General features: G+C 42.5%; 1 protein-coding gene across 1 annotated transcript; it reads right to left on the bottom strand.

Annotated features, from left to right (window-relative positions):
* Window positions 1-1,105: 1,105 nt before the first annotated feature.
* On the bottom strand, window positions 1,106-16,167 carry AMACR (alpha-methylacyl-CoA racemase; the record flags this gene model as incomplete). The annotated part of the gene is made up of 5 exons (XM_079703842.1): window positions 1,106-1,856; window positions 8,955-9,141; window positions 11,887-12,047; window positions 13,591-13,734; window positions 15,921-16,167. The coding sequence occupies 5 exons, from the start codon at window positions 16,165-16,167 to the stop codon at window positions 1,447-1,449; spliced, it is 1,149 nt and encodes a 382-aa protein (XP_079559968.1). The 3' UTR covers window positions 1,106-1,446.
* Between the last annotated feature and the right edge of the window lie 9,907 nt (window positions 16,168-26,074).

The following is a 26,074-nucleotide window of genomic DNA, read 5'->3' as shown; positions in this document are numbered from 1 at the left end:
CTCAAATACCCACGTGCTTCCAGGAAGTTGAGTCCAGGGGAGCTCCAGGAGCAGGTTGGCTTTATCTAAGGATAAGCCTACCCTCTCTGCCAAAGACTGGTGCAGGACTGGCTTGTGACTTATCTAGATCCAGCGAGACACAAGACAAGGGTTGCTGAGGGCTCCTGAGACACTCTCTTCTTCTGGATGTTGCTGTGTGTGGAAATGAGATCCAGAACTTGCTACATGATGGGGAAAAAAATGAAGGTGAAAAGCTGGGTAGGGAAGTTGAACAGTAGTCCAGGGAAGAGGTGATAGGGGTCTGGATGAAAGCAGCAATGGGAGATGGGCAGAAGGATGGATATGGGTGCTCTGAAGGTGGAACTGACAGCAATTCACTGTTGAGTTTCATTCCTTTAATAAATATTCACAAAGTTTCCAGTCATGGGCCAGGCACTACTCTAGGAACTGGGGACTTAGCAACGAAACCTAGAGAGTCCTCCACAAAGCTTCCGCTCTAGCCTGCACTGGTTAAGGAATGAGGGCTGGGGTCAATCAGCATGTCAGCAGTGATACACAGTGTGAAGCAAAATGAAATAGGGTGAGTGGAGAGCGAGGGACAAGGCAGCTGCCATCCTGGACAGGGGTCAGGAAAAGACTCTCCGTAAGGGACATGTGAACAGTGGCCGAATGAGGTGAGGCATAAGCCGTGGGGGCCTACTGGGGGCAGAGGGAGACGGGACAGGAGTGGAAGCTGGAGACTGGTAAGAGGAGGAAAAGTCTAGTAACACTTTCAAATGCATGACGGTGGAGTTTACTGATACAGAGACACATTTGGATGATACCAACTGGCAGCTACACACAGGAGCAGGTCTCGATGGAGAGGTGGCAACTATCTGAAGGAAACCTCAAGGACATTTTCTAAAATTCCAGTTCCAAGACACTGGCTGAATGATCTCCTTACCAAATTAAAAGGATCAGACTTTTCTATCTAAGGACATTCATTCTGGTTAACAGTAGAGACTAAAATATTTCAAGGAGTAACAAAAGGCGATTTTAGTGCTATTTAAAGAACTTTCTTGAAAGCTTTTCACAAACTTAAAAGCATGAGTAAACTTTGGGAGGATAAAAGCTTTATTTAATAAAAAGCATTATATTAGTTCATTTAAAGTATATTATAAATATATAAATATTTAAAATCAACAAATATAACCAATCAAGTAAATTGGAAGGCCGAAAAACTGCCACAATTTAGTATAGGCCAACTAAAAATCTTCCTAAATCAAAGGGCATGATGTTAACCGTTTTCAGAATGCAATCATCACTCTATAATCAGCCTTGTTTCCTGATTAGAATAGTTGGACCACTGTGATATTGTTTTTTCATGTTTCCATGCATTCAATTTTTTGCATTATTCTATACTGTAAATGCAATACTCAAATTCATTTGAGTTGTGGGGCTTAGAACTTAGAGATTAGCTCTTGGTTTATTACTTTCAATAATTTTATCTGACTTGAGCTGACTGATCTCTTCCTGGCTGAAGCCAAACTCTCTGAGTATCTCTTCAGTGTGTTCTCCTACAAAGGGATCCCTTTCGGACGAAGGGACAGCTGGGGTGCTGGACAGCTGGGGTGCAGGGCGGGGACTCACACCCTGCTCCCTGTCAGTAATAAATGAGCCCCGATCTTTGTGGTGACCACAATGCGTAACCTCCTCAAAAGTCAAAACAGGAGTCACGCAGGCATCTGTGCCGTCAAAGATCTCACACCACTCTGCCTTCGTCTTCTTTGCAAATATATCTGCAAATTTCGTCTTCATTTCTGGCCAATCAGTTACGCTCATCTGACTGGGAAGTTCATCAGACTTTAGCCCAAGTCCTGAGAGAAAAACACAATTTCTTAAATTAGTATGCTTTGGGTAGAGTAAATATAATCAGTGAAAATGAGTTTTGAACTCACTATAGTCGCCCAAAACAGGACGTTCTATTGGGTTTCTCAAATGAGTCAAAAGAAGAAAGTCAGGGCTTCCCTGGTGGCGCAGTAGTTGAGAGTCCGCCTGCCAGTGCAGGGGACACGGGTTCGTGCCCCGGTCCAGGAGGATCCCACATGCCGCGGAGCGGCTGGGCCCGTGAGCCGTGGCCGCTGAGCCTGCGCGTCCGGAGCCTGTGCTCCACAATGGGAGAGGCCACAACAGTGAGAGGCCCGCATACCGAAAAAAAAAAAGAAGAAATTCAAACTCAACTTGAAGTTGGAGCCAAAGGCTGGAGAAGGTAGTAGGGGTAACAGGACTCAAAACAGACTTTCCAAGTCTTTCCCAAGATTTTATTATTTACATTTCATCCAAAATAGTCTATTTTCCAGAATAGTCTAGTTTCCAGAAGCTGACTTCTTCCTTCTGAGTAGGTTTTTAAAAAGAAATTTCCTCATGCTGTTACTATCTGTCATATTGAATTAAAATAACTCCATGTGCTTCCCTGGTGGCGCAGTGGTTAAGAATCCGCCTGCCAATGCAGAGGACACAGGTTCGATCCCTGGTCCAGGAAGATCCTGCATGCCGCAACTACTGAAGCCTGCACACCTAGAGCCCGTGCTCCGCAACAAGAGAAGCCACCGCAATGAGAAGCCCGCGCACGGCAACAAAGAGTAGCCCCTGCTCACTGCAACTAGAGAAAAGCCCACCCGCAGCAACAACAAAGACCCAATGCGCAGCAACAAAGACCCAACACGCAGCAACAAAGACTCAATGTAGCCATAAATAAATTAATTAATTAAATAAATAAGTTTATATTTAAAAAACCCATATTTCGTATAGTGCTCCCAAACCCTACAAAAGCTAAAATCTAAACACATTTATACAAGACTACAGGCAGACCTCGTTTTATTGTGCTTCACTTTATTGCACTTCACAGACACTGCATTTTTACAAATGGAAGGTTTGTGCCAACCCTGGGTGGAGCAAGTCTATGGGTGCCACTTTTCCCAACAGCATTTGCTCACTTCATGTCTCTGTGTCACATTTTGGTAATTCTTGCAATATTTCAAACCCTCCACCAGCAAAACGATTACAACTCATGGAAAGCTCAAATGATGGTTAGCATTTTTTAGCAATAAAGTATTTTTCAATTAAGGTATGTACATTGTTTTTTTAGACAATGCTACTACATACTTAATAGACTACAGTATCATGTAAACATAGCTTTTATGTGTACTGGGAAACCAAAAAATTCATGTGATTTGCTTTACTGAGATAGTCCCTTTATTGCAGTGGTCTGGAACCCAACCCACAAAGTCTGTGAGGTATGCCTGTACCTCTGTTTTCAAGGAAGAAGTATAAAGATAAATGATTAAATTCAAGATTGCAATTTTATAAATAATGTTCATTTCTCTTTATTTTCGTCAAATAAAAGAGCTCTAGGAGGGCAGTGATATTAGACTCATTACTCTTACAACCCTGCTGTGACCTAGGAACAAAGGACTTGTAAAGTAACCAAAGACACATGCAAATTGTTCCTATAGCAAACAGGACAGAAAACTATCAGCCAGCCAATCAACAGGGGGCACAGAGCCTTTTTTGCTCTCTCAAGTATGAAGAACTTTGAAGGGCCCATCAACACAAGGGACAGAGAGGATGAAAGCATCCGCCAGGGGATATCACAGGAAGGATGGCTTCTCTGCCCCATGACCTGATCTGTGCTTCCTTTATTGACTACAAGCACCTACCCCTGTAGATACAACCAAACTCCAGTGCTGATTAAATTATACCCAAGGGGACACTTTGTTGGGGTTTGGTGTAACTGTCATTTTTATTCCCTCTTGTAGAAGAGGGTTTCTAAATTTAAATTGCGCATAATATTTTGTATAAGTTTGGCCAAGTTAATCAAGTAATTCTCACTTTTATCATCCTTTCCTTATCTACCATGTTGAAAAACAATGACCAATTGTAAGCTGCTCTGAAGATACAAAAGTGCCTATGGAGGTAAGAAGACATGAATACTGCAGGCTCTTCTTAGTGTTTTGAGGGATATGAGGAGAATTCACATAGTTCTGAACAGCTGTGAAAAAACACCTGTGAGATATACAAGTACATTTTTCTCTGTAGCCACATGTCCCATTCAAAACCAGGAAAGACATGGAGCCATAGTTTCAGGTTTATCACTAAAATCTATAAGGAAATGTTTCTAAGGGTGTCTTGCACTTTGCTTTCGCTTTCCTGATAGCCCCGAACTCTGGGATTAAAAAACACATAGGGCTTCCCTGGTGGCGCAGTGGTTAAGAATCCGCCTGCCAATGCAGGGGACACGGGTTCGAGCCCTGGTCCGGGAAGATCCCACATGCTGCGGAGCAAGTAAGCCCGAGTGCCACAACTACTGAGCCTGCATGCCTAGAGCCCATGCTCCGCAACAAGAGAAGCCACCGCCATGAGAAGCTCGCGCACCGCAACGAAGAGTAGCCCCCGCTCCCTGCAACTAGAGAAAGGCCACGTGCACCAATGAAGACCCAACACAGCCTAAAATAAAATAAAACAAAAAATAAATAAATTAAAAAAAAAAAAAAAAAACATAAAACGAGCAGTTGGCCAAAAGCATTTAAGTAGACCACAGCTATGGATGGAAACATATTTGCATGCTTTTTTAAACAGTTTTTTAAAAATAAAAAATCAGAATGTGATCAGAATCATAAACTAAATAAAATTGGAGTCAATAGTTCTCCAACAAACACTATACTTGAGATTACACAGATCATACTTTGTATACTGGAAAATACTAGAAATCAAAAGACCCCAGGCTCTACCCCTAACTCTGACACGCCAGCTCTTCCATCGTACTATTACCCTTTCTCAGCACACAATTTCCCAGCCAGGGACCCCTCATCAAGGCCCCAGGACGAACTACCAGTGGTTTAGGGCAGGCTGCTTCCTGTGCTGTTGACAGCCTATGCGTAACTCTGAGTCCATCCCCCATAGAACACAATTATCGATTGTGGCTAGTTTTTATAGTACAATCAATATTCAATTTCTGCTATTATAAGTCAAACAGACTTTCAGAGACTGACCTGGGGACTCAGACACCATTTAAAACTTGGGAAAATATGTTTTGATTTCAAAAAAACTACCTTACACGTACAAGTATACACACACACACACACACAATTATACAAAATATTTATTGTTTTAAGTACACGTCATAAACTTTCTGCTCTGTAACACAATATTAGGCACATATTAAGCAGTCAAAAATGTATGCTGCAAGTATGCAATGACATATGTACAAAGATTAATGCTTATTAATAAACAATAAACATTATGTGTTATAATGTAAACCTGGAAAAAACGTAAATTAACTTGAATAAGGAAGTGGTTAAATAAATTTTAGTACAGGCATACCACGGAATATGATATGGCTGCTATATAAAGAGGGTGAGGCTGAAGATCTTTGGTACTGACAAAAAAGGATGTCTTAGCTATATTTTTGAATAAAAATAGTTATTAATTATAAATTTATATAATTAAATAGATTATATATAAATTGTAAAAAAATTTTAATTGTGTTTGTATGTACACAGGGAAAGTTCTTCTTTAATTGTGTTTGTATGTGCACAGGGAAAGTTCTTCATATCCCAAACTTACCCAAAGCGGAAGGACAAGGGAGAATTTTTTTCTCTTACTTTACAAATTCTGTATTGTTTACATTTTTTTCATTAAAAAACTACATTATTTTGAATTTTTTTTGTTTTTTTAAATTGTGGTAAAATACACAAAACATAAAATGTACCATTTTAGTCACTATTAAGAATACAGTACTGTGTCATTAAGTACATTCATATTGTTCTGGAACCATTACCACCATCCGTCTCCAGAGCTTTCCATCTTCCCCAATTGAAACTCTATACCCATTAAACACTAACTCTCCATTCCCTGCTTCCCCAGCTCCTCGCAACCACCGTTCTACTTTCTATGAATTTGACCACTCTAGGTATCTCATATAAGTGGAATAATACAATATTTGTCCTTCTGTGACAAGCTTATTTCACTTAGCATAATGTCTTCAAGGTTCATCCATGTTCAGCATATATCAGAATTTCTTTCTTTTGTAAGGCTGACTAATATTTCATTGTTTTTTATATATATCACATTTTGTTTATCCATTCATCTGTTGATGGACACCTTGGTTGCTTCCACCTTTTAGCTACTGTAAATAATGCTATGAACATGGATGTACAAATATCTGTTCAAGTTCCCACTTTTAATTCTTTTGGATATATACCCAGAAGTAGAATCGTTGGATCGTATGGTAATTCTATGTTTAATTTTTTGAGAAGCCACTATACTATTTTCCACAGTGGCTGCACAGTTTTACCTTCGCAACAGTAATGCATGGGGTTCTGATTTCTCCACATCATCACCAACACTTGTTATTTTCTGGTTTTCTTTTAATAACATTTTGAAATTTTAAAACAACTTTAAAAAATTCTCTATTGTGGGCTTCCCTGCTGGAGCAGTGGTTGAGAGTCCACCTGATGATGCAGGGGACACGGGTTCGTGCCCTGGTCCGGGAAGATCCCACATGCCGCGGAGCGGCTGGGCCCGTGAGCCATGGCCGCTGAGCCTGTGCGTCCAGAGCCTGTGCTCCACAACGGGAGAGGCCACAACAGTGAGAGGCCCACGTACCGCAAAAATAAAATAAAATAAAATAAAATTCTCTATTGCTTATCTGATTTACTACAAGAGTCTCAAGAGGTCATGAAATTCTCAGTACTTTCAGATTTCTTTGCCCTGGAAAGCAGCAGGGGCATAGCACAGAGGAGTTGGAGACTTACAAAAACCTTGTGTATTTATGTTCAGATACTGAGAGCTAAATGAAGGTATGTTCTCAAAGATCTCAGTATATAAGGTGAAATAAATAAATTAAAACTACCTCAAAAAATCATTACAGATATGGGGGGTTGTCCAGTTAGGCCTGAGAGAGAAGTAATGTGTATGGGTCAAGGAAAAGTACTATTTTTGCAAATCAATATTGTAGAAGAAAGAAGATGCTGAGGCATTTCGGCATGGACTATGTAGATTAAACAAAAGCTGACTGAACTTGCTAAGTCCGCCTAAAGCACAAGCCACCTGCCAGCTAAGGATCCTTAGTGAACTTTAAAGGGAGAGGACATGAAAGGTACCACAAAAGGCCGTGACTGCAAAACAACTGGAGGGGTTACAGAGTTTAGACTCAGAAAGAGGAAACCCGGGAGAAGACGATTACAAGTCAAGGGCTGGAGCAGTCTGCCTGCTATAAAACGCAGTGGAGTGTGGATGTGAGAAATGATCATTCTAAACATGTAAGTTTTTAAGAAAACAACAAAATACACCACAGAGGGGAGTTAAATTCTGAAATGACAGAGCAAGGACCTTCAAAAATTGGCTCCTGCATGAAAGCAACAAGAACACTGGCACAAATTGTCAGAATCAACAGTTTTGTAACTCTAGAAATTAACTACAAGCTTGCAACAATCTAAGGAGCATATTTAAGAAAAAAAATGACTGAACTCAGTAAGACCAGTGAGCTTTGTGGTGTTATAACTTAGGCTAATTTCATCCCTCTCTCCCCAGCTCTGTGATGGCCTTGAAAACCAACAGGCTCTCAACAATGGGAGTCATGAAAACCAGTAGGTTAACAGCCAAGGAAGAGGAGGCACAATGAGTTTGAAGCTCCCGCAAAATCCTACCCCCAGAGAAGCGCCAATGTTTGGCCTGACAGCTCCCTGAAAACCCCCATCCTCAGGGCTTGTCTTTATTTGATCTGACTCAGAGCTTACACTGCCCTATTCCTGAGACATTTGTCAAAAAAAAAAAAAAAAAGTCAGTTGCAACTGTCATTTAGAATTGCCTGTGCATGGTGATAACAAAATTTCACTGAAGATTAGTTAATTTTATTATTATATTTAAATTCCCTACAGACAAAAACACAAGGTTTTTGTAAGGCACAGACTCCACTATGTTATGTACCTGCTGCTTCCTAGGGCCCTGCCCCCCAGAGTGGGAGTGTTGTTCCCACCACTCAGCCCCTTGTATAGCATTGCTCTGTCCAGAATTTTGAATTGACCTCTAGTCTTGGTCTTAATTTCTGGACGGAAAGGCATCCTCTATGATCTAGATAAACCATTTTGTTCTATGGTTTCCTCTAACTTATAGTTAAATTGGTGAAGTTAATATAGCTGATCACAGAATGCTTTCTGAGGCTAGCAAAAACAGTCCTTTCGGCGATATACAAGTAACTCTGAGTAGCACTGCGCATCTGAAAAGCTACCAAACACGGCAATAAAACTCCAAACTTAAAGCTGAAAGCTAAATGTGCTGCAACCAGCCTGTCACACTGCTTCAGAGTATATTCTAAGACTTCTTAGATACTAAATTATCTGTAAACTTTAAATTCACATTTCACAGGAACAAAGTAACTTCAGTCCAATTATGAATTAGGGAAGAGGGGATCCCAAATCTTCCTGCTAACTTGTGGCAACATGTCAATGAGACAAGAATCTGCAAGAAAGGTAAACTGCAGAAGCATCAAGTGGTGGTAACATATACCAACAAACTCTCATTCATCAAAGTCTCTCTGTGCTCTGGTGACCCCGTCACTGAAGTACCATGAGGGACATCTATCAAGGAACAAAAGCTGGTAGAACCAGTAGATCATTTCTAGGGAAGAAAAGGATGTGGGCACACATGGGCAAGATAAATATCCAACATTACAGAGTATGAAATGTGATAAAAACGCTGAACTACCACAAAAAGGATTATTATTTTTTTAATCTGAGCTATTTTACAGACTTGTAAAATTACTTGTCAATTTAAAAGATGAGGGAAGCGCCCCACAATATAATGATGGCTATAATTAGCTTAATTATAAAGTGGATATATAATAAAAGACATCATGAACTTCAAAAGACTCCAAAATAGAGTCTAAAAAACATCCACAGAAAAGAGGTACTCACCCCTGAGCAGCAGCTCATAGAACTGGGGCTCTAATGCTCCAACAGCCATGAACCCGCCGTCCGCCGTCCTGTAGGTTGTGTAGAAAGGCGCTCCACCATCTAACATGTTCTGTCCACGAGGCTGTTCCCACAGTCCTGTTTGTTGGGTTTTCCACAGAAAAGAACCTAGATATGCTGTTCCTTCCACCTTTGAAGAAACAGAATACAGTATGAATCCAGACAATTCAACTATAAAAAGCATGATCGATTTCTACTTGAGTTTTTAAAAAATATTTGTATAAAAATGTTTATCTTAGAATATAGGAAGATTATATCTAATTATACAACTTCTTTGATATATCAAGAAAGTGAGTTAGAGCAGGCTTATGATAGAGTGAGTTTCTGCACTATTCAGATCAGGGAACGCTGTTCAGAAAAGACTTAAAGGAACTACTTTTGTTCTTCCTTTCAAATAAGATTGGCAGAATGTTGATAATTTTTGAAGCTAAGTGAGGGTACATGGAAGTTCATTATACATTCTCTTTACTTTTATATATGTTAACAACTGTCACGATAAAAAAGTTGAAAACAAAGTAAAAAGGTTTTTTTAAAAATCTATCATCTGATCTCAATACCTACAAACACATACACACAGATATACGAAGCATATCACATTTTAAAGGTAAATCACATGACAGTTAAATTTAGTTTGTTCTAGTTTGACTCCAAGCCCAAGAAAGCAAATTTGAGTATTTAATATATCTTAACTTTAATAATCACTAGAAAGTTACAAAATAAACATAACAGTATGGGTGGCAGGTATATGGGTTTTCAGAGTACAGACAAACTAGTTTGGGAATGCCAACTTCCCACTAGTCCTGAAGTAACGGGAATGGATTCACAAACTCAGGTATGATTATCACAAGGCTGGAGGCACTGGGCTATCTAAAGAAGATGACTTCCCTATCCTTATGGCTTTATGATCCTAAGGATTCTGGCACCACAGGGAGAAGGCCATCAAAGCATCCTTGTCTCTGAGGTTACCAACAGAGGGGCCCCATTCCAACTGTGAGCATGGGACTTCTCACAGATTCTGGCTGTAATAAAACAAACACAAAATAGATCTTTAGATACATCCCAGTTTTCCCGTTTAACTTGAGGAAGCTCATGCACACTTCAATTCATGGATCCGACATTTGTTGTCACCAAGTAGTGGAGTTTGTATAAGTGGCCTATGGTGGCGCTTTTTTTTGAAATGGGGTTACAGAGATCTTAGAGTGTCCCCACATTTAGACATACACACACAAACACACATATAGACACACACATATATATACATATACATATATAATCTCTTTTACACACTGGATGTAGTGATGAGTCTATTGAAAAAAGATATCCTAACAGTGTGATGGGTCTGGTTTGGCTCACTCAGGATACAAACAGGCTCTAATCTAATTCCACCTTTACTTGGTGTCACAGGAGCATACAGGACAAGAGACACAGCAGTTATAATCCTCATCTCGTCATGAGGCTGCCCAGCACATACTTCTCTTCTCCCCTCACGCACATGTAGTGTGTGCTGCCACGGACCAGAGCCTTTGACACAGGGAAAACTGCAGCCTCAATTTCCCAACCTTTTATATTGTTCTCATCACATAGGCCAATGGCCTGCATGCTAACACACAGCCCCCCAGGTCAGATGAGCACCCCCAGATCAGGAGTAAACACAGTAAAACGGACTGCACATTCCACAGTTACCTTAACTCTAGTTTCTAAGGCAACAATCTGATGAAGAGACAATTCCAGGTCATCATAGGCAGGCCTGGATCAAGGATTCTGCTGCTAACGTCATCTGGAAACTACTGGCCCAAAAGAATAAGGTATCTGGGGACTTCCCTGGTGGTCCAGTGGTTAAGACTCCATGCTTCCAACGCAAGGGGCAAGGGTTCGATCCCTGATCGGAGAACTAAGATCCCACATGCTGTGCAGCACAGCCAAGAAAATTAAAAAAAAAAAATTTAAAGAATAAGGTTATCTATTTCCCCCAATCACCCTCTTCCTTCAGCAATCCTCCCCAGGGTGCCAGGGCCACCATCTACCGGATCTTCCAAGCCAGACATGGGGGAGCCATTCTTGATTCCTCCCTCTCCCTTCATTGCCAATATCTCATCAAATCCCAGCAATTTTACATCTCAAATGCAAATCCTTAAATCCAGACCCATTCTACCATTAACCATTTTAGCACTCGCCTTTCTCTCTCAGCGTCGTCTCCATCCAATCCATTCTCCACCCTACCACCAAAGATCTGTCCAAATGCAAAGGTATAGTGACACTGGACCGGGCTCTCATCAACTAGCTGTGAGAACTCGGGTAAATTTCTGTGCTTTAGTTTCCTCTTCATTAAAATAACAATGTATTCCAAGTGAAATTGCTGTTTGGGGGATTAGGAGAAATCACACAGGCAAAGTGCCTAGGATAACATGAGGCAAATGTATGAGGGTAAAAACACCGAAGCATCATGACACTTGAGTCTCCCCTACACAATGCAGCAGGAAGGTCTAGACTGGTCCATTTTACTTGAGCATCATTAAGAATCTTCTCTACCTGCTAAGGGAGACTTCATGAGCCCAGTTTTGGATGAAGATTTTTTGAAAACCATATCCTAAGCACAAGAGACAGCATGGGGAAAATTGTTGAAACACAACATAGAAATCAGGTGAGTCATGAAAAGTTTAGAAGAGTGACTCCACAAACAGATGATCAAAATATGACATTCTGACACATGTTCAAGATATGAAGCTATTTTAAAGAAAAGGCCATCCTTGGTAACTTGGATTCAAATTTCCAATCTCATTTATTTCTTGTCTTGTTCAGAAGAGGATTTGAGGCAGCCATATATGGACCTCAGGAACAACTAGTAGGCTTATCATTTCCCCCAATCAACACTTACCATGTTTGCATCAATGACCTGACCTTTGCCAGAGCGTGTGCGTTCAAATAGCGCCATCAGGATGCCCAGTGTGCACATGAGGCCACCACCACCAAAATCAGCCAGGAGATTCAGTGGGGCATATGGAGCCTCACCACTTCTGCCAATTCTTGATAAAACACCTATACCATTAAAAAAAATTGGGGAACACTAACTGTAAATTTAATGCCTCTTTTAAATAAATACATGAACATCTTAGGGGGAAAACCAATCTCTCTAGTTACTGCTGTAAGTGAAAACTAATACCTAATGCTTTTCTAAACCTAAACCTGTTCAGTATATTTATAAGAAGGCTTTCCGGGCTTCCCTAGTGGCGCAGTGGTTGAGAGTCCGCCTGCCGATGCAGGGGACACGGGTTCGTGCCCCGGTCTGGGAAGATCCCACATGCCGCGGAGTAGCTAGGCCCATGAGCCATGGCCGCTGAGCCTGCGCATCTGGAGCCTGTGCTCCGCAACGGGAGAGGCCACAACAGTGAGAGCCCCGTGTACCACAAAAAAAAAAAAAAAAAAAAGAAGGCTTTCCCTCTAACAAGGTTCCTTGTTTGATTTTTTTGTTTTCTCTAAAACTTTATTCCAACTAACATTTTCAGAATTCTGTTGCTAAGTTTTTATTCATTGGGTTTTGGGGGGGAAATGATTGCTATCCACTTAGCACTTTAGGGCTTAACAACAATACAATGCACTTGCATTCTTATTAGAAAGAGATGCAAGAAAATAAACACAAGAAAAAAAAAGGAATTAAATTTTTAAGTAGATGAAAAAACCCAACTCTACACTCAATCTTTTCCTCAACCTTTAAATGTGTACACACAGAAAATTTGAGACTTCCTTGACTCAGCAATGCGGTTCTTAGAAATCTAGAATTAGGCCATTCTAAGATATGTTCCTTTTTTTTTTTTAATTTATTTTTGGCTGAGTTGGATCTTCGTTGCTGCATGTGGGCTTTCTCTAGTTGCAGTGAGCGGGGACTACTCTTCGTTGCGGTGCACGGGCTCTTGGCGTGCAGGCTTCAGTAGTTGTGGCGCATGGGCTCAGTAGTTGTGGCGCATGGGCTCTAGAGTGCAGGCTCAGTAGCTGTGGTGCACGGGCTTAGCTGCTCTGCAGCATGTGGGATCTTCCCAGACCACGGATCCAACCCGTGTCCCCTGCATTGGCAGGCGGATTCTTAACCACGGCGCCACCAGGGAAGTCCTAAGATATGTTCTTATAGGCAAAAACTCTAGTAAGGTGATATTATGACCTGAAAACCATGGGCTTTTTCTAGTATTCATAGAATTTCTAAAATCATGACTCAGTCAATGATTCTCAATAAAGTGAGGGAGGAGGGGTATTAAAATCAAACTATATCTTTGCAAAATATAGAGCAACCATTTCTACTACCAACAAGTCTCTTAATTCCCAGGAGGGGCTTGCTGGAGAATTAACTTCACAAATGTAGTCAGTAAATGTTATTAGTGAACACATTACCCCTCCAATGTGTTAAGGCCGGGGGAGGCTGAGAATGACTGTTCCAAGACAAACCAACCCTTTTTAAACAACCACATGCTCTTTACTGATTCCAGTCAATATTTAAATCACTTTTAAAAATTCTTTTTAATAAGTGTAACTGTAGATCTGGACTGGGAACAAAATAAAAAGTGTAGAGAAATTATTTTTTTCAACATACCTGACAAAGCCAAGTAGTTGATGTCATGTCCTGCTACCCTAGAGAATCTTCCTGATTGGCCAAATCCACTCAACCTGGCGTAGATAAGCTTTGGATTCTCCTTCTGCAGAATCTCTGGGCTGAGCTGGAGTTTTTCCATCACACCTTGAGAAAAGTTACAATTTTTTTTTAAGAGAGCATGAATTGAGGATGGGTATAATCCCTTCTTTGTGGCAAACATAAAACAGCACTTTTGCAAGGAAAACTAGTAACATTTGTTGCAGGTTTATAGGGTATTGCCAGTAATTAAGGACCCAGAGAGTGAAGCCCCCATTTCTGGAATGTGTGGCTTCCCCCCGACCACCAGAATGCTATTTCCCTCCAGCACTGCCCTGCACCCCTTCAGGCATACCCAAGCATCTTCAATCCTCAGAGTGGACATTTCATCCCTTTATTCAGGCCCTTTATAGTTCCCCAAATTCTCTCCTTAGTAATTTATTAGAAGTGGTCTGTTCTTTTGGAAGCTACTCTGGGTCTTTGACCAAAAATTCACTTTTGGAAGCTGCTACTCCTTTCAGGACCTTTTCTAAGTCTATATCCGCATCAGTGCCTGCTATACTTATTTATGTATGTATATATTCCATCTTCCCTATCAGCTCAGAAGCTCCTCTGGCAGGATTCATGCCTCATCTCTTTCCACAGGCTTATAACGTGCCTCTGCCTCCATAAAACTATGATAGGTTACAAAAGAACTCTATTCCTAGAGTGGTGGTTGCCAAGGGGTAGTGGGTTGGGAGAGGGATGGATTGGGAGTTTCGGATTAGCAGATGCAAACTGGTATATACAGAATGGATAAATAACAAGGTCCTACGTATAGCACAGGCAACTATATTCAATACCCTATGATAAACCTTAATGGAAAAGAATATGAAAAAGAATGTATAAATATGTATAACTGAGTCACTTTGCTGTACAGCAGCAATTAACACATTGTAAATCAAGTATACTTCAATAAAAAATAAAAAATAAAATAAAATAAAAAGAACTTTATTCCTCTACCTAGATAAACATCAGCCACAATCCCCTCCCCTGGCAGCTATGTCTGTATTCACAGCTCTACCCTTCTCCTAATTCCAAGATTGTGGACAAGTTATTTAACCATGCTGAACCTCCTTCAACTTCAAATACGGTATTATTAAATTATGACATAATCCTAATTACTAAATTATTATTGTTATAATCCTCCAATCTGAGGGTAAATGAATTGACACATTTAAATATGCCTGGTGCCCATAGACATTCAATTCATTCACCAAACATTTACTGCCTTCCTGCTATATACCAGGCAAAGCTCTGTATTTGCACCTGAGCAAGATGACGGTGGCAGTTGTCTAAGAATAGATCGGAGTGGTGCTACACCCAAACATCAGCTTTAAAAAACGCTGCCAAGGAAGCTGCAGCAGGTATGAAGAGAAAGAATCTGGGTCATAGAAAGGAGGAAGAATGATGGGATTGGTGATAACTGAAAGCTGGTAGGGGGAAAGGAAGATTTGGAGTCCTGGTTGAAGTACAAGTTTCTGATTCAGGCAACTGGGTGGACATTGGTTCCATTCACTGAAATAAAGCACAAAGAGGAGATGCCATTTTAGTAGGGAAGATGATGAGCTCAGTTTGGAATACGTGGAAGCTGCAGTGCCCGGGGGAAGGCCAAGTAGAACTGGACAGGAGCTGGGTATTCCTGAAGTCTGTGGCTCTAAAAGGGGGTACAGTTATAGATTTGGCCAACATCTGCCTGTAAAAAGTAAAAATAATAGGAAGAGATAAGGTGGCTCCAAGAAGCAGAGTGTAAAGGAAATTGAGCGGAAGCTGGAACTTGGGAACACCAGCATTTAAGGCAGGGAGTTGTCCTGGGTCCGTGGATGGCTTTATGAGGTACAACAAGCTCCAAACGGTAGCAAAATGACTATGTACCTATATGCAGCTTTCCCGGGGAGAGAATCTATGGCTTTCGATCGTTTCTCATAGGGTTCACGATCCTCAAGTAATTAAGAATGGCAACTATAATAGGGTGACTCAAAAAAAGAGAAACTGGGAAGGAGTCAGAGAGAGGTATGAGAAGAGCAAAGGCAACAGCAGTATCTCCGAGTCCAAGTATGGAAGACCGTCTCAGAGGGCGAACGATCAGCAACAATATCAAATGCAACAGAAAGGTCTAGACAGACAGGGACGGAAACGGTTCGGGTGGCAACAGGGCAAAGGTGTGCCGGGCCAACCCCAAATGTCCGGCGGCCTCCCTTCTTCGGGGACCGTCCCTCGTCCGGTCTCGCGTCGCGTCGGGATCTGGGGCTCACCAGGGCGGAAGGACTCCAGCATCACATCCGCCCGGGCGCACAGCGACCGCAACACCGCCGCTCCCCGCGGCTGCTTCAGGTCCACAGCCAGCGAGCGCTTGCCCCTGGCCATCCGGCTCAGGTCGCCGCGGGCGCCCGGCCGGTCCACACGCACCACCTGCGCCCCGAAGTCCGCCAGGACCATACCGCAGAATGGGCCCGGGGCAAGGCCGGCCAGTTCCACGACCGAGACGCCCTGCAAAGGCATGGGCACTCGCATCTCCTTCAGAAGGCGTAAAAGACGGAGAAGCCCCAACCTCAGCCACCCGGGCCTGGGGCCCTCCTCTGTCGCACGCTCCCTCCGTCCCTCGTGGCCCCGCCCCCGTGGCCTCTCCCTTGTGCGCCTGCTTGCGGCCGCGGAGTCTGCGCATTGGTGCGTTTCCTGGCCCCGCCTCCCCGGGTCCGGGGCAGCTAGTGGGCCGGACGGGGTTCGCTTTTTGTAACTCTGCGGTATCCTAAATCGTGACCGGGCCTGACCTGGGCAGTCCGTGGCTGGTCACCGACTTCCCAGGACGCTTTTACTCTCGCTGTTGCGATCCCAGCTGTTGTGCGCTTTGGGTTCGTAAACCTCTCCGGCCCTGGAGAAATTAAAAGTACATAAATATTTAAGAACAATGCTAAAGTATTTTTTTCGGTGGGCTGCAGACTGTCTTCTTCACCGTTCTTACTTCTTTCTTAGCCACCCGATGATTCACCCACAGATGGCTTGCGTATAGTGGAATTTCAAAAGAACATCTGAGCGGGCGGTGCTCATCAGAGCCAAATCAGAGAGGTTTAAAAATATTTAATTTGTCACTTGCCATTTCTACAGACAATTACGGCTTGGAGTTTTAGATTTTAATGCACATTTTTTAAAAGTACAATGAAATAATTCCAAATAGGCCTACTCCTTTCAGTTAGGGGTGCTCCAGGAACTGAGAGACTTTGATAGAGTAAAGGCAAGTCAAGGAAATTATTCATTGGCTATACGTTAAAGCCTAGTTGGCTGTTTGGGTTTGGTTCTTACCTTTGATTTCCGAAATTTGAGGCATTTACAGGGTTAGATTCGGCCTGCTTACAGAGACTGCCCAGGGCATTAGAGCCACATCAGTCTAATGGCTTCCTTGTTTAATTAATTTAACACCTTTTAGTCCCCCTCTATCCCATGTTCCTACCTTTGCTCAAGCATAAGTTTCCTTACCCCCATCCTCTTGTTTTATTTTTATTTTGAGAAACTTAAAGAGAAAATTACAAAAAATGCTATAGCAGACATCTAGATGCAGGCACTAATATTTTTTCACAGTGGCTCCCAGTCTATTTTTCTAAAAAATAAACAGTACAGATACAGCTGGTGCTAACACCCAGGATCAGATTCACATGAATCAGGTATCTTAGCAGCATCAAGCTTTACTAATAAGGTCAAAGATGCAGATCATGGAGATGATAAATAGAATATCTCCTGCCTTACCGGTAGACAAAGGATGTCACAGTCATCAATGATTACAGCCACTGCCAGAGCTGGTGGCCCTGAGGGAACTCAGGAAGGGAAGAATACCTGCCATCTAGCAGCCATCAGGCTGCAGCCACTGTCTGTGGTGAGCCCCAAGGAAACTCAGGATGTAAAAACACAGGATACTGGCCCCAGACAGCTGAGGTGCATTTCAAAGGCATGATTTCAGTGAGCCCAGACTCTTGCATCTTCCCATACATAGAAAGCGCTAAATTCCTTAACTCAGGATATCTGGTTTTCTTTAATTAACAGTAATCTTTTGATGTTCCGACTACCTGCCCCTTGTTGCAAAACTCCTATATATCCTAGCTCTCCCCTCACCTCCTCAGAACTCCTGGGCAGTTCTCTCAGGGTAACTTGAGATGCTGCCTCCCAGGCTTGAAGTCCTAAAAATTCCTGCCAAATGAAACATAACTCTCAACTTTTAGGTTGTGAATACTTTTTTAGTCAGCAGAGACATGATCAGACAAAGCAGAGGTCTGGGAAGTCTCACTTGACACCACAGGACCTTCCTTCCTTCATTGGACATATACCCCCTGTTACAAGCGGAATTGTGTCCCTTTAACATTCATATATTCAAGTCCTAATCCTAGTACTCAGAATGTGACTGTATTTGTGTTGCAGCAAAAATAGAAATGAAGTTTTCCTTTTCCTGAGAGCAAGGAAAACAAAGGGAACAGTGAACACGCTAGAGAAGAAATGTAACCTGGCCTGAAAGAGTTAATCACTCCTAGTTTTATTTTACCTGTCACTGGTCTGTAGTATCTGTTACTAGATTTGTACTTCACAAAATTAACCTCACTCCCTGACACTATGTAAATTACATTCTGCACCTATCACCCCTAACTGCATGAGTTACATCCTGTGCCTATCACTCCCTAACCTTATTACATCCCAGGGCTTACATTCCCTATGCCCCTTTGTAACAAATCACCCCCTGTAGCTTTTGCATTTCAGAGAGAAGGTTGCTGGCTGATAAAGCAGAGACAAACGAAGCCAATTACCGGAATGCCGGACCCCAATTACTGGGCTGCCTGACGTCACCTATGACTGTTTTGAAATAATGCAAAGGAAAAAAAGAATGCAAGACCTTCACTACTTCGATCCTTATCACATACCCCCCGGACTGCAAGCCCCACGTATAAAATCTTCTCCGATTCCCCAAGGAGGGGGGAACAGTTCTTGAGGCACTAGCCTGCTGTGTCTTCCCTTCTGCCTGACAGAAAAATAAAGCTATCTCTCATCCTTCAAAATCTCTGTCTCTGTATTTCTGTTTGGCATCGGTGCACAGAGAAGCCGAGATTTCGGCAACATTTGGAGATAGGGCCTGTAGAGGTAATATGGGTGGGTCCTAATCCGGCATGACTGGTGTCCTTATAAGAAAAGATTAGGACATGGAACACACAGACCAAGGGACAATCTTGTGAGGACAGAGCAGAAGGCAGCCATCTGCAAGCCAAAAAGAGAAACTTCAAAAGAAACCACACCTGTTGACCCTATGATCTTGGACTTTTAGCCTCCAGAACTGTGAGAAAATCAATTTCTGTTGTTTAAACCATCCAGTCTGTGGTCTTTTGTTATGGCAGCCCTAGCAAACTAATACACCCTCTGACACATGATTATAGATGAGATCTCTAATGAGGTTCTCAGGTCACCAAACAGACTATATCCCAGAGAATTATTAGCTATGGAACCATGCTTCCTAAATTCTGGATTTATTTAGCATAATTAATCCTGTGGCCAGGGATGATGCCGAAAGCTCAGCTTCTCTGTACACTGGTGCCAAATCAAATCTCAGAGACAGAGTTTTGGGTGAAGTAGAAAAGGATAGCTTTATTACTTTGCCAGGCAAAGGGGGACACAGTGGGCTCCTGCCCCGAAAATTTATGTGTCCCAACCCAAGAGGATTCGATAAGGAGTTTTATAACAATGCTTCCCAAGGGTGGGGTTGCTGACAAGATTAGGGTGTGTGCAGGGTCTCAGTGGTTGGTCTCCTAATCTAGATGAGCTTCTCTGGTCCCTTTATTTATTTTTATTTTTATTTTATTTTATTTTTTTACATCTTTACTGGAGTATAATTGCTTTACAATGGTGTGTTAGTTTCTGCTTTATAACAAAGTGAATCAGTTATACATATACATATGTTCCCATATCTCTTCCTTCTTGCGTCTCCCTCCCTCCCACCTTCCCTATCCCACCCCTCCAGGCGGTCCCTTTAATCTTGCCTCAGGTGGTTTCCTGGCTGCTCCTCCCTTGGTTAGCAACTGTTTGAATCTGCCCTGTGGAACTCAGGGAAGGTCATGGAGGCTGGAGTCTTTCCTGCAAGAAATGGGGGACAAAAAGAGGCCTCCGTGCTCAGGAGCCCCACAGGGCCCCTCTCGGTTTCACTCCCCCCTTTTCTTTGATACTCCTCAATCTTGAGGAGAACAGATGTTGGAAGAGAAAAGGGAACAATTGTTTCGGCTAGAGATGTTAATCATAAACTCAGCAGAGGAACGCAGTTTTAGGGGGACTCAGTTTTAATCCCCACTTCGGTTTTATCTTTCCCCAAATCTTTCAGGGAATTGGGCTACCAGTGCTGTGACTACTTCCTGCTGAGATGGGGCGTAGTCCTGAAATAGGAGGGAAGGGGGCAGGACACAACCTTCGAAAGAATGACATCGCCCAAGGACATGACATAAACTGATTAGAACCAAATGGGTCCAAGATGGCAGACAAGTCGACTTCCACTGGAACTTGAGCCTCAGTATATGCTCACTGTAACACATCAGCAAGCTAAATAACACACCCACAGGTACCATGACAGTTCCAAGCCTGACCATAAGGATCAAAAAGTGGGTGGTGGCCCAATTCCTGGAAATGCCTGCCCGTCCCCCTCCCCTCCCAAATAGCTGGAATACTCCTCCCACTCATTAGCCTATGAAATTACCCACCCCTATAAAAACTGATAACCCCATACGCTGGTGCCTTTCTCACCTTCTGAGATGGCTCACACTCTGGGGAGTGTGTTTCTCTCTAAATAAATCCACTTCTTACCTATCACTTTGTCTCTCACTGAATTCTTTCTGCAATGAGACATCAAGAGCCTGAGCTTCATTAAGTCCTGAGACCAGGTGTGTGATCCAGTTGGAAGACTGCAGGTTTTGGCTGGGTTTGAGTCCCAGCTGCATGGGTTCAGGTCCCAATCAGGGTTTTGGCTAGGCCATGCCATGCGAGGAGATGTTTTGCAAGATAAATGGCCTTTTTACTTTACATCCTCACCTCCTCCTCCTTTCTGTTCTATAAAAGAAACTGGCATCCACACCCTGATAAGATGTTTTCTCCAGGACCCTGGTCCACCATCTTCTTGGTCTGCCTGCTTTCCAAATAAAGTCTCTATTCCTTGCCTCAACACCTCATCTCTGATTTATTGGCCTGTCGTGTGGTGAGCAGAGAGAGCTTGGACTCGGTAATACTGCCATTTTGGTGCAACAGACACAGTTAGAGGTAAGAGGAGTGACATCCAGAACTTTAGTAGACAGAATAGATCTCATTTCCTTAGGAAATCAGAGAACAAGTCTGAAGCCAGTTGTTTCCAAACCATTCCCTGTATGGGGAAAACCCTTCAAGACAATCCCGAAGACCTGGAAATAGGAAGCTGACCACATACCTAGCAGTTAGAATTATCAAAAGGACCAGCATATGAATCTATAGGTAGAAGGTATGAGAAACGATAAGAAAACAGAATTTTCATTCAGCTTGTCAGAACAAATATTTAAAGTTTCCCAAAGGGTGAGATGTCAGGAGTCTGCTCACTGGCTCTAGGCAGGCTTGGCTGGTCAGTCTCTGGTAATCTCCTTGCTCTGGTGTGATGTACCCATGGTTTTGAACTAACTGTTTAATTTTTACCTCCTGTGTTAGAAATGTTTCTCTTTCTTTACTCTTAGGAGCTAAGAGTGAAACCGAGTGGGGCCCTATGGGGCTCCCAGGCATAGAGGCCTTTTTGTCCCCCATTTCTTGTAAGCAAGACTCCAGCCTCCATGACCTTCTTTGAGTTCCAAAGGGCAGATTCGAACAGTTGCTAATCAAGGGAGGCACAGCCAGGAAACCACCTGAGGTGAGATTAAAGGGAGCAGAAAAGCTCATCTAGTTTAGGAGACCCACCACCTGAGACCCTGTACACACCCTAATCTTGTCAGCAACCCCACCCTTTTGAAACTCTGCAGAAGAAAGAAGAATGCAAGACTGTTACTGGGTTGATCCTTATCACATACCCCTGACCAGGAGCCCCGACTATAAGACCTCTGCCTATTCCCAAGGGAGTGGGGCACAGATCTTGAGGCACTAGCCTACTGTGTTCCCTCTTTGTCTGGCAAAGAAACAAAGCCACTCTTTCTTTTCCTCCATAACTCTGTCTCCATATTTCTGTTCGACATCGTTGCACAGAGAGCCAAGATTTTGGCATCAGGAGTAGTTCCCTATATATAATTCCATAAGGGCTCAATCCTAGCCCGCTTCTAGGGGTCACCAGCATACAGAGAGCAATTGGCAAGACCTTGTCCCATTTTAGATGTGTTTTCTGGCATAGCTTTTTTAGGGGAACCACTAACAAAGCTAACCACCTGCCCTGGCCAGGCAAGATAGTAGCCACTTGCGTGAGTTATCTTACAAAAGGAGGTCCTGGTAAGGAATGTGGAACTAATAAGCTACCACCAACCAGAAGAATTTGGGAAAGTTCAAAAGGAGAGAGGAGTCGCCAGTCCATATGTCCTACCAACCTCCCAGAATCCTTCTTGCTGGAATCCATCTTGGCTGAGTGATGTATGCGCCACCAGAAAGGACCCTGAGTCAGAATGATTGGTCAGAGACAACCTGGAAACTAATCCCATCACCATAAAACCCGAGACTGAGAGCCTCATGGCAGAGCAGTTCTCCTGGGTTCCCTTACCCTGCTGCCCTCTGCCCTTCCCAATAAAGTCTCTTGCTTTGTCAGCACGTGTCTCCTCGGACAATTCATTTCTGAGTGTTAGACAAGATCCCACTCCTGGGCCCTGGAAGGGGTCCCCCTTCCTGCAAAAAATGACCACTCTGGCAGGATCTCTTCTTCTCTACGACTGACATCCTGACCACTCGGAGTACTCAGGGACCAGTTTGCCTGCTGACGGACCAGACTCAGAGGCCGCAACCAGGACCGTTTTATCCTTTGTCTCCTCCTGACTCAGACGACTGGCCAGAGAGCCCTGACAAGGAACTCTGGGTAAGGAACTTTATTGACCTCTTTCCCCTTCCCTCTCCCTTTCCTCTTTTCAACCCCTCATATCCTACCCTTTTTTCTTCTGTCCTGGTCCTGGATGCAGAAGTCTGGTTGAAGGGCCTCAGCCTGACCTGAGGGATGGAGCCTGATCACCTCTGGTGGGCAGAGAACTCGAATTCTGGTCTGGTATCTGGTTTCTAGTTTCTGATAGGGCTGAGTTCCCATCCTCCCTTCCTAGAAGACTGGGGAAAAGTCCCGTAACACCTGGGCATCTGCAGGTGACAGGTGACTTTGACGTGCACCTTAGCTATCTGGGTCCAGGATCCTGTTTTTCTCCATCCTGAGTCCCCTCACAGCTGCAGGAGCTGATGGCCTGATGGCTGCAATATCCTTTGTTTACTGATGTGGTAAATGATATTCTGATATTCTTCATCCACACATCCATGCACTTTCCCATTTTTACTTATCTTCCTTCACTGAGTTGAAAACTCATGGAAGGTAAGACTTGTACTTTAAATGCTGAGTCACTCCTGGAATACCACAGTACCTTTGCACAGAGTAGATGTTTATCAATTCCAGCCAGGCCCTTTGTAGTTTACATTTGATCATTCTATCCTCTGTTTGACTATTATTGACTTCGGATTTTACTCACAATATGCTCAATAAAATTCCTTCAGTATAAGTTATTTGTTGTCCAAGGTTCAAATGTAGCCTTTTCTACCCTGGAAAATCACCCAACCTAATCATTATATGAAGCTACTCTACCCTGTACTGCATTTCTGCAGCAAGCATACACCCATGTGTTTCATTTGTAGAGTTTGCCTTCATTTGGGGTTTGGAATTTTAAAGTTGGTTACTTAGATGATATATTTAAATTTCCCATGACACCTACCTACTACCTCCTTTTCAGAGCCTCAGTTTTAGGAAGACTCATAAAAGCAGTCTTCCAGGTATAACTCTGGTCATTGGTGAAATTATGAAACTATGATAATTACCTTGGCCTTCTCCCACCATCCATACTACCCACTCTTCTTCACACTTGGGACTTATTTGCCAGACCAAAGTGCTTTCTACCTGCCTGCAACCAGATCTTGGGTGTCTCTACCAAGGTGAACACTGGAATTTAGGCATCAACATAGAAAGACTTCAAGTGTGTGATGAAGGTCCCTTCCCCTCAGGGATACTGATTTCATCACAGGACCCTCTAAACATCAGAGTCTTAAAGACCCAGAGGGTTGAAGTTAGAACAATAGAATAACTGAAAAGTAGCATTTTTTGTAGACAGTGACCCTGTTCTGTGCCCACACCATCGATTGTATGGCTGTTTACATCATCTGCATGAAAATATTTTAACTTTGTGTTAACAAACCGTAGTGACTTATAATTGTATGACTATTCAACTTTATTAAAAACATTGTAAAAACATTTAACAAAAGTGGGTTTATTTCCATATAATGCTTTTTACAGTTTTCTTGCTTCAGTTTTATCTAAAGCCAGGCCAATATCTTACTCTAAGTCACTTTATTAGTAATGCATGCTCTTTAGATATGAAGTCCTTTTGGGCAACATGTAATATTCAGTTATCTATTGGCAATGCACTTCTAGGAAAGTTATGACATTTGGTAAGAGTAAACTTCAACCCCATGACCTTATACCGAGGTGGGGTGGGGGAGGGAGAATATACACAAAACCACAAAAACATTACCAGTCAAGCACATTATAGCTAACATCCATTCACTTTAAAATAGCATTGTATATGGATTCAGGAAGAGTTTCAAAATACTTGTAGATCAAAAGGAAAGGGTCAAAGACTGGCATGCATGTGGAACACATGGTTAGCTAAAAGGGCAGCTCTAATTCATTATCTCTGCTTCTAGCTATAGGGGGTAATCAATACAAGATACAAGTAAACTCATAGTTAAAAAGCCTTTGTGGAAATTCAAATTGTAACAGAAAATAAATTAAGGGCTCATTACTTCTAAGGGAATTCATTATGTAATATTTGTTAGATGGACATCTCTGTAGTGTATTTTAAATATGATTCAACATCAAGGTAAACGCATATTCCAATGATTCTTTGCTTAAAGTAAACCAATTTGGGGTACTGTCATCAGAACTTATGGCACATTCTCATGAGTATCTTTTTGGTGGCAAATTTAATCCTTTGAGAATTGATTTTTGGGGAGGTATAGGGAAAAGTCAAGTGGCACAGCTGCTCTGCGAATATTGATTAAATATGGTAATCAAAGAAGTCACATAATTTTTTTTAAATATACATTATTTTTTTATTTTTTGGCTGCACTATGCAGCTTGCAGGATCTTAGTTCCGTGACCAGGGATTGAATCCGGGCCATGGCAGTGAAATCACCGAGTCCTAACCACTGGACCACCAGGCAATTCCCATATAATTTTTTATTTTTAAAAAAGATTAAACAATTTTATTATATGTCTCCTAAGTGAAATACCCTTATATTTTGTATACATTAGTTTGGCTGTATATGTTTGGGTTTACAGCTCCTTAAACATGCCATGTCAGTGTGTATATAGTATACTAGGGTAATTTCTAAGCTGATAGAAAAGTGGGTGATTATATCCGTACTGTATGGACCTACACTCACTGCAGGCCAAAGTCAACAAAGCTCTGCTGTAATGTAAGAGGTGCAAAGGAAAAGAGTCAATCTGATAATCCAGATCTGGTAAGCCCAATTCTGGATCACAGGAAAATTCTATTTCCAAAAATATAAGCCATTAGAAGTCAAGATTTAATTATAGCACTATCCTTATAAAAAAAGAGGAGTCAATTATTTTTGAGCATTGTGAATACTTCTGCTATCTTAAAGCTATCTGGAATTACTAAAAAATACCTATACTTTATCCATGAATATTGACCCACTGGATCAAAGTGTTACTTCCCAGTCTAGACTTTACAAATATTTCTGGTACCTTGATCCAGGCAAGTGCCCCCTATTCTTTCCTTGGCCCCATCATAATCACTGCATCCTGTTCTCTGAAACGTTGTAAAGAATGAGGAACCCAGGGCATCCCTGGTGGCGCAGTGGTTGAGAGTCCACCTGCCGATGCAGGGGACACGGGTTCGTGTCCCGGTCCGGGAAGATCCCACATGCCGTGGAGTGGCTGGGCCCGTGAGCCATGGCCACTGAGCCTGCACGTCCGGAGCCTGTGCTCCGCAACAGGAGAGGCCACAGCAGTGAGAGGCCCGTGTACCGCAAAAAAAAAAAAAAAAAAGAAGAACGAGGAACCCAGACCTTCAGGGGTTCCTGAATGTTGCTATTAGAGCCTCCAATACTCTTTGCAAATGACTTCTCTGATGGGAACAATTATTTCCAACCTGTATCAAGAAGGGAACTCTCTTTTAGGTGCCTAGGAAAGAGT

This window comes from Hyperoodon ampullatus (genome assembly GCF_949752795.1).
Source record: "Hyperoodon ampullatus genome assembly, chromosome: 4".
Lineage (NCBI taxonomy): Eukaryota > Metazoa > Chordata > Mammalia > Artiodactyla > Ziphiidae > Hyperoodon > Hyperoodon ampullatus.
This window is presented reverse-complemented; position numbering and strand designations above follow the sequence as displayed.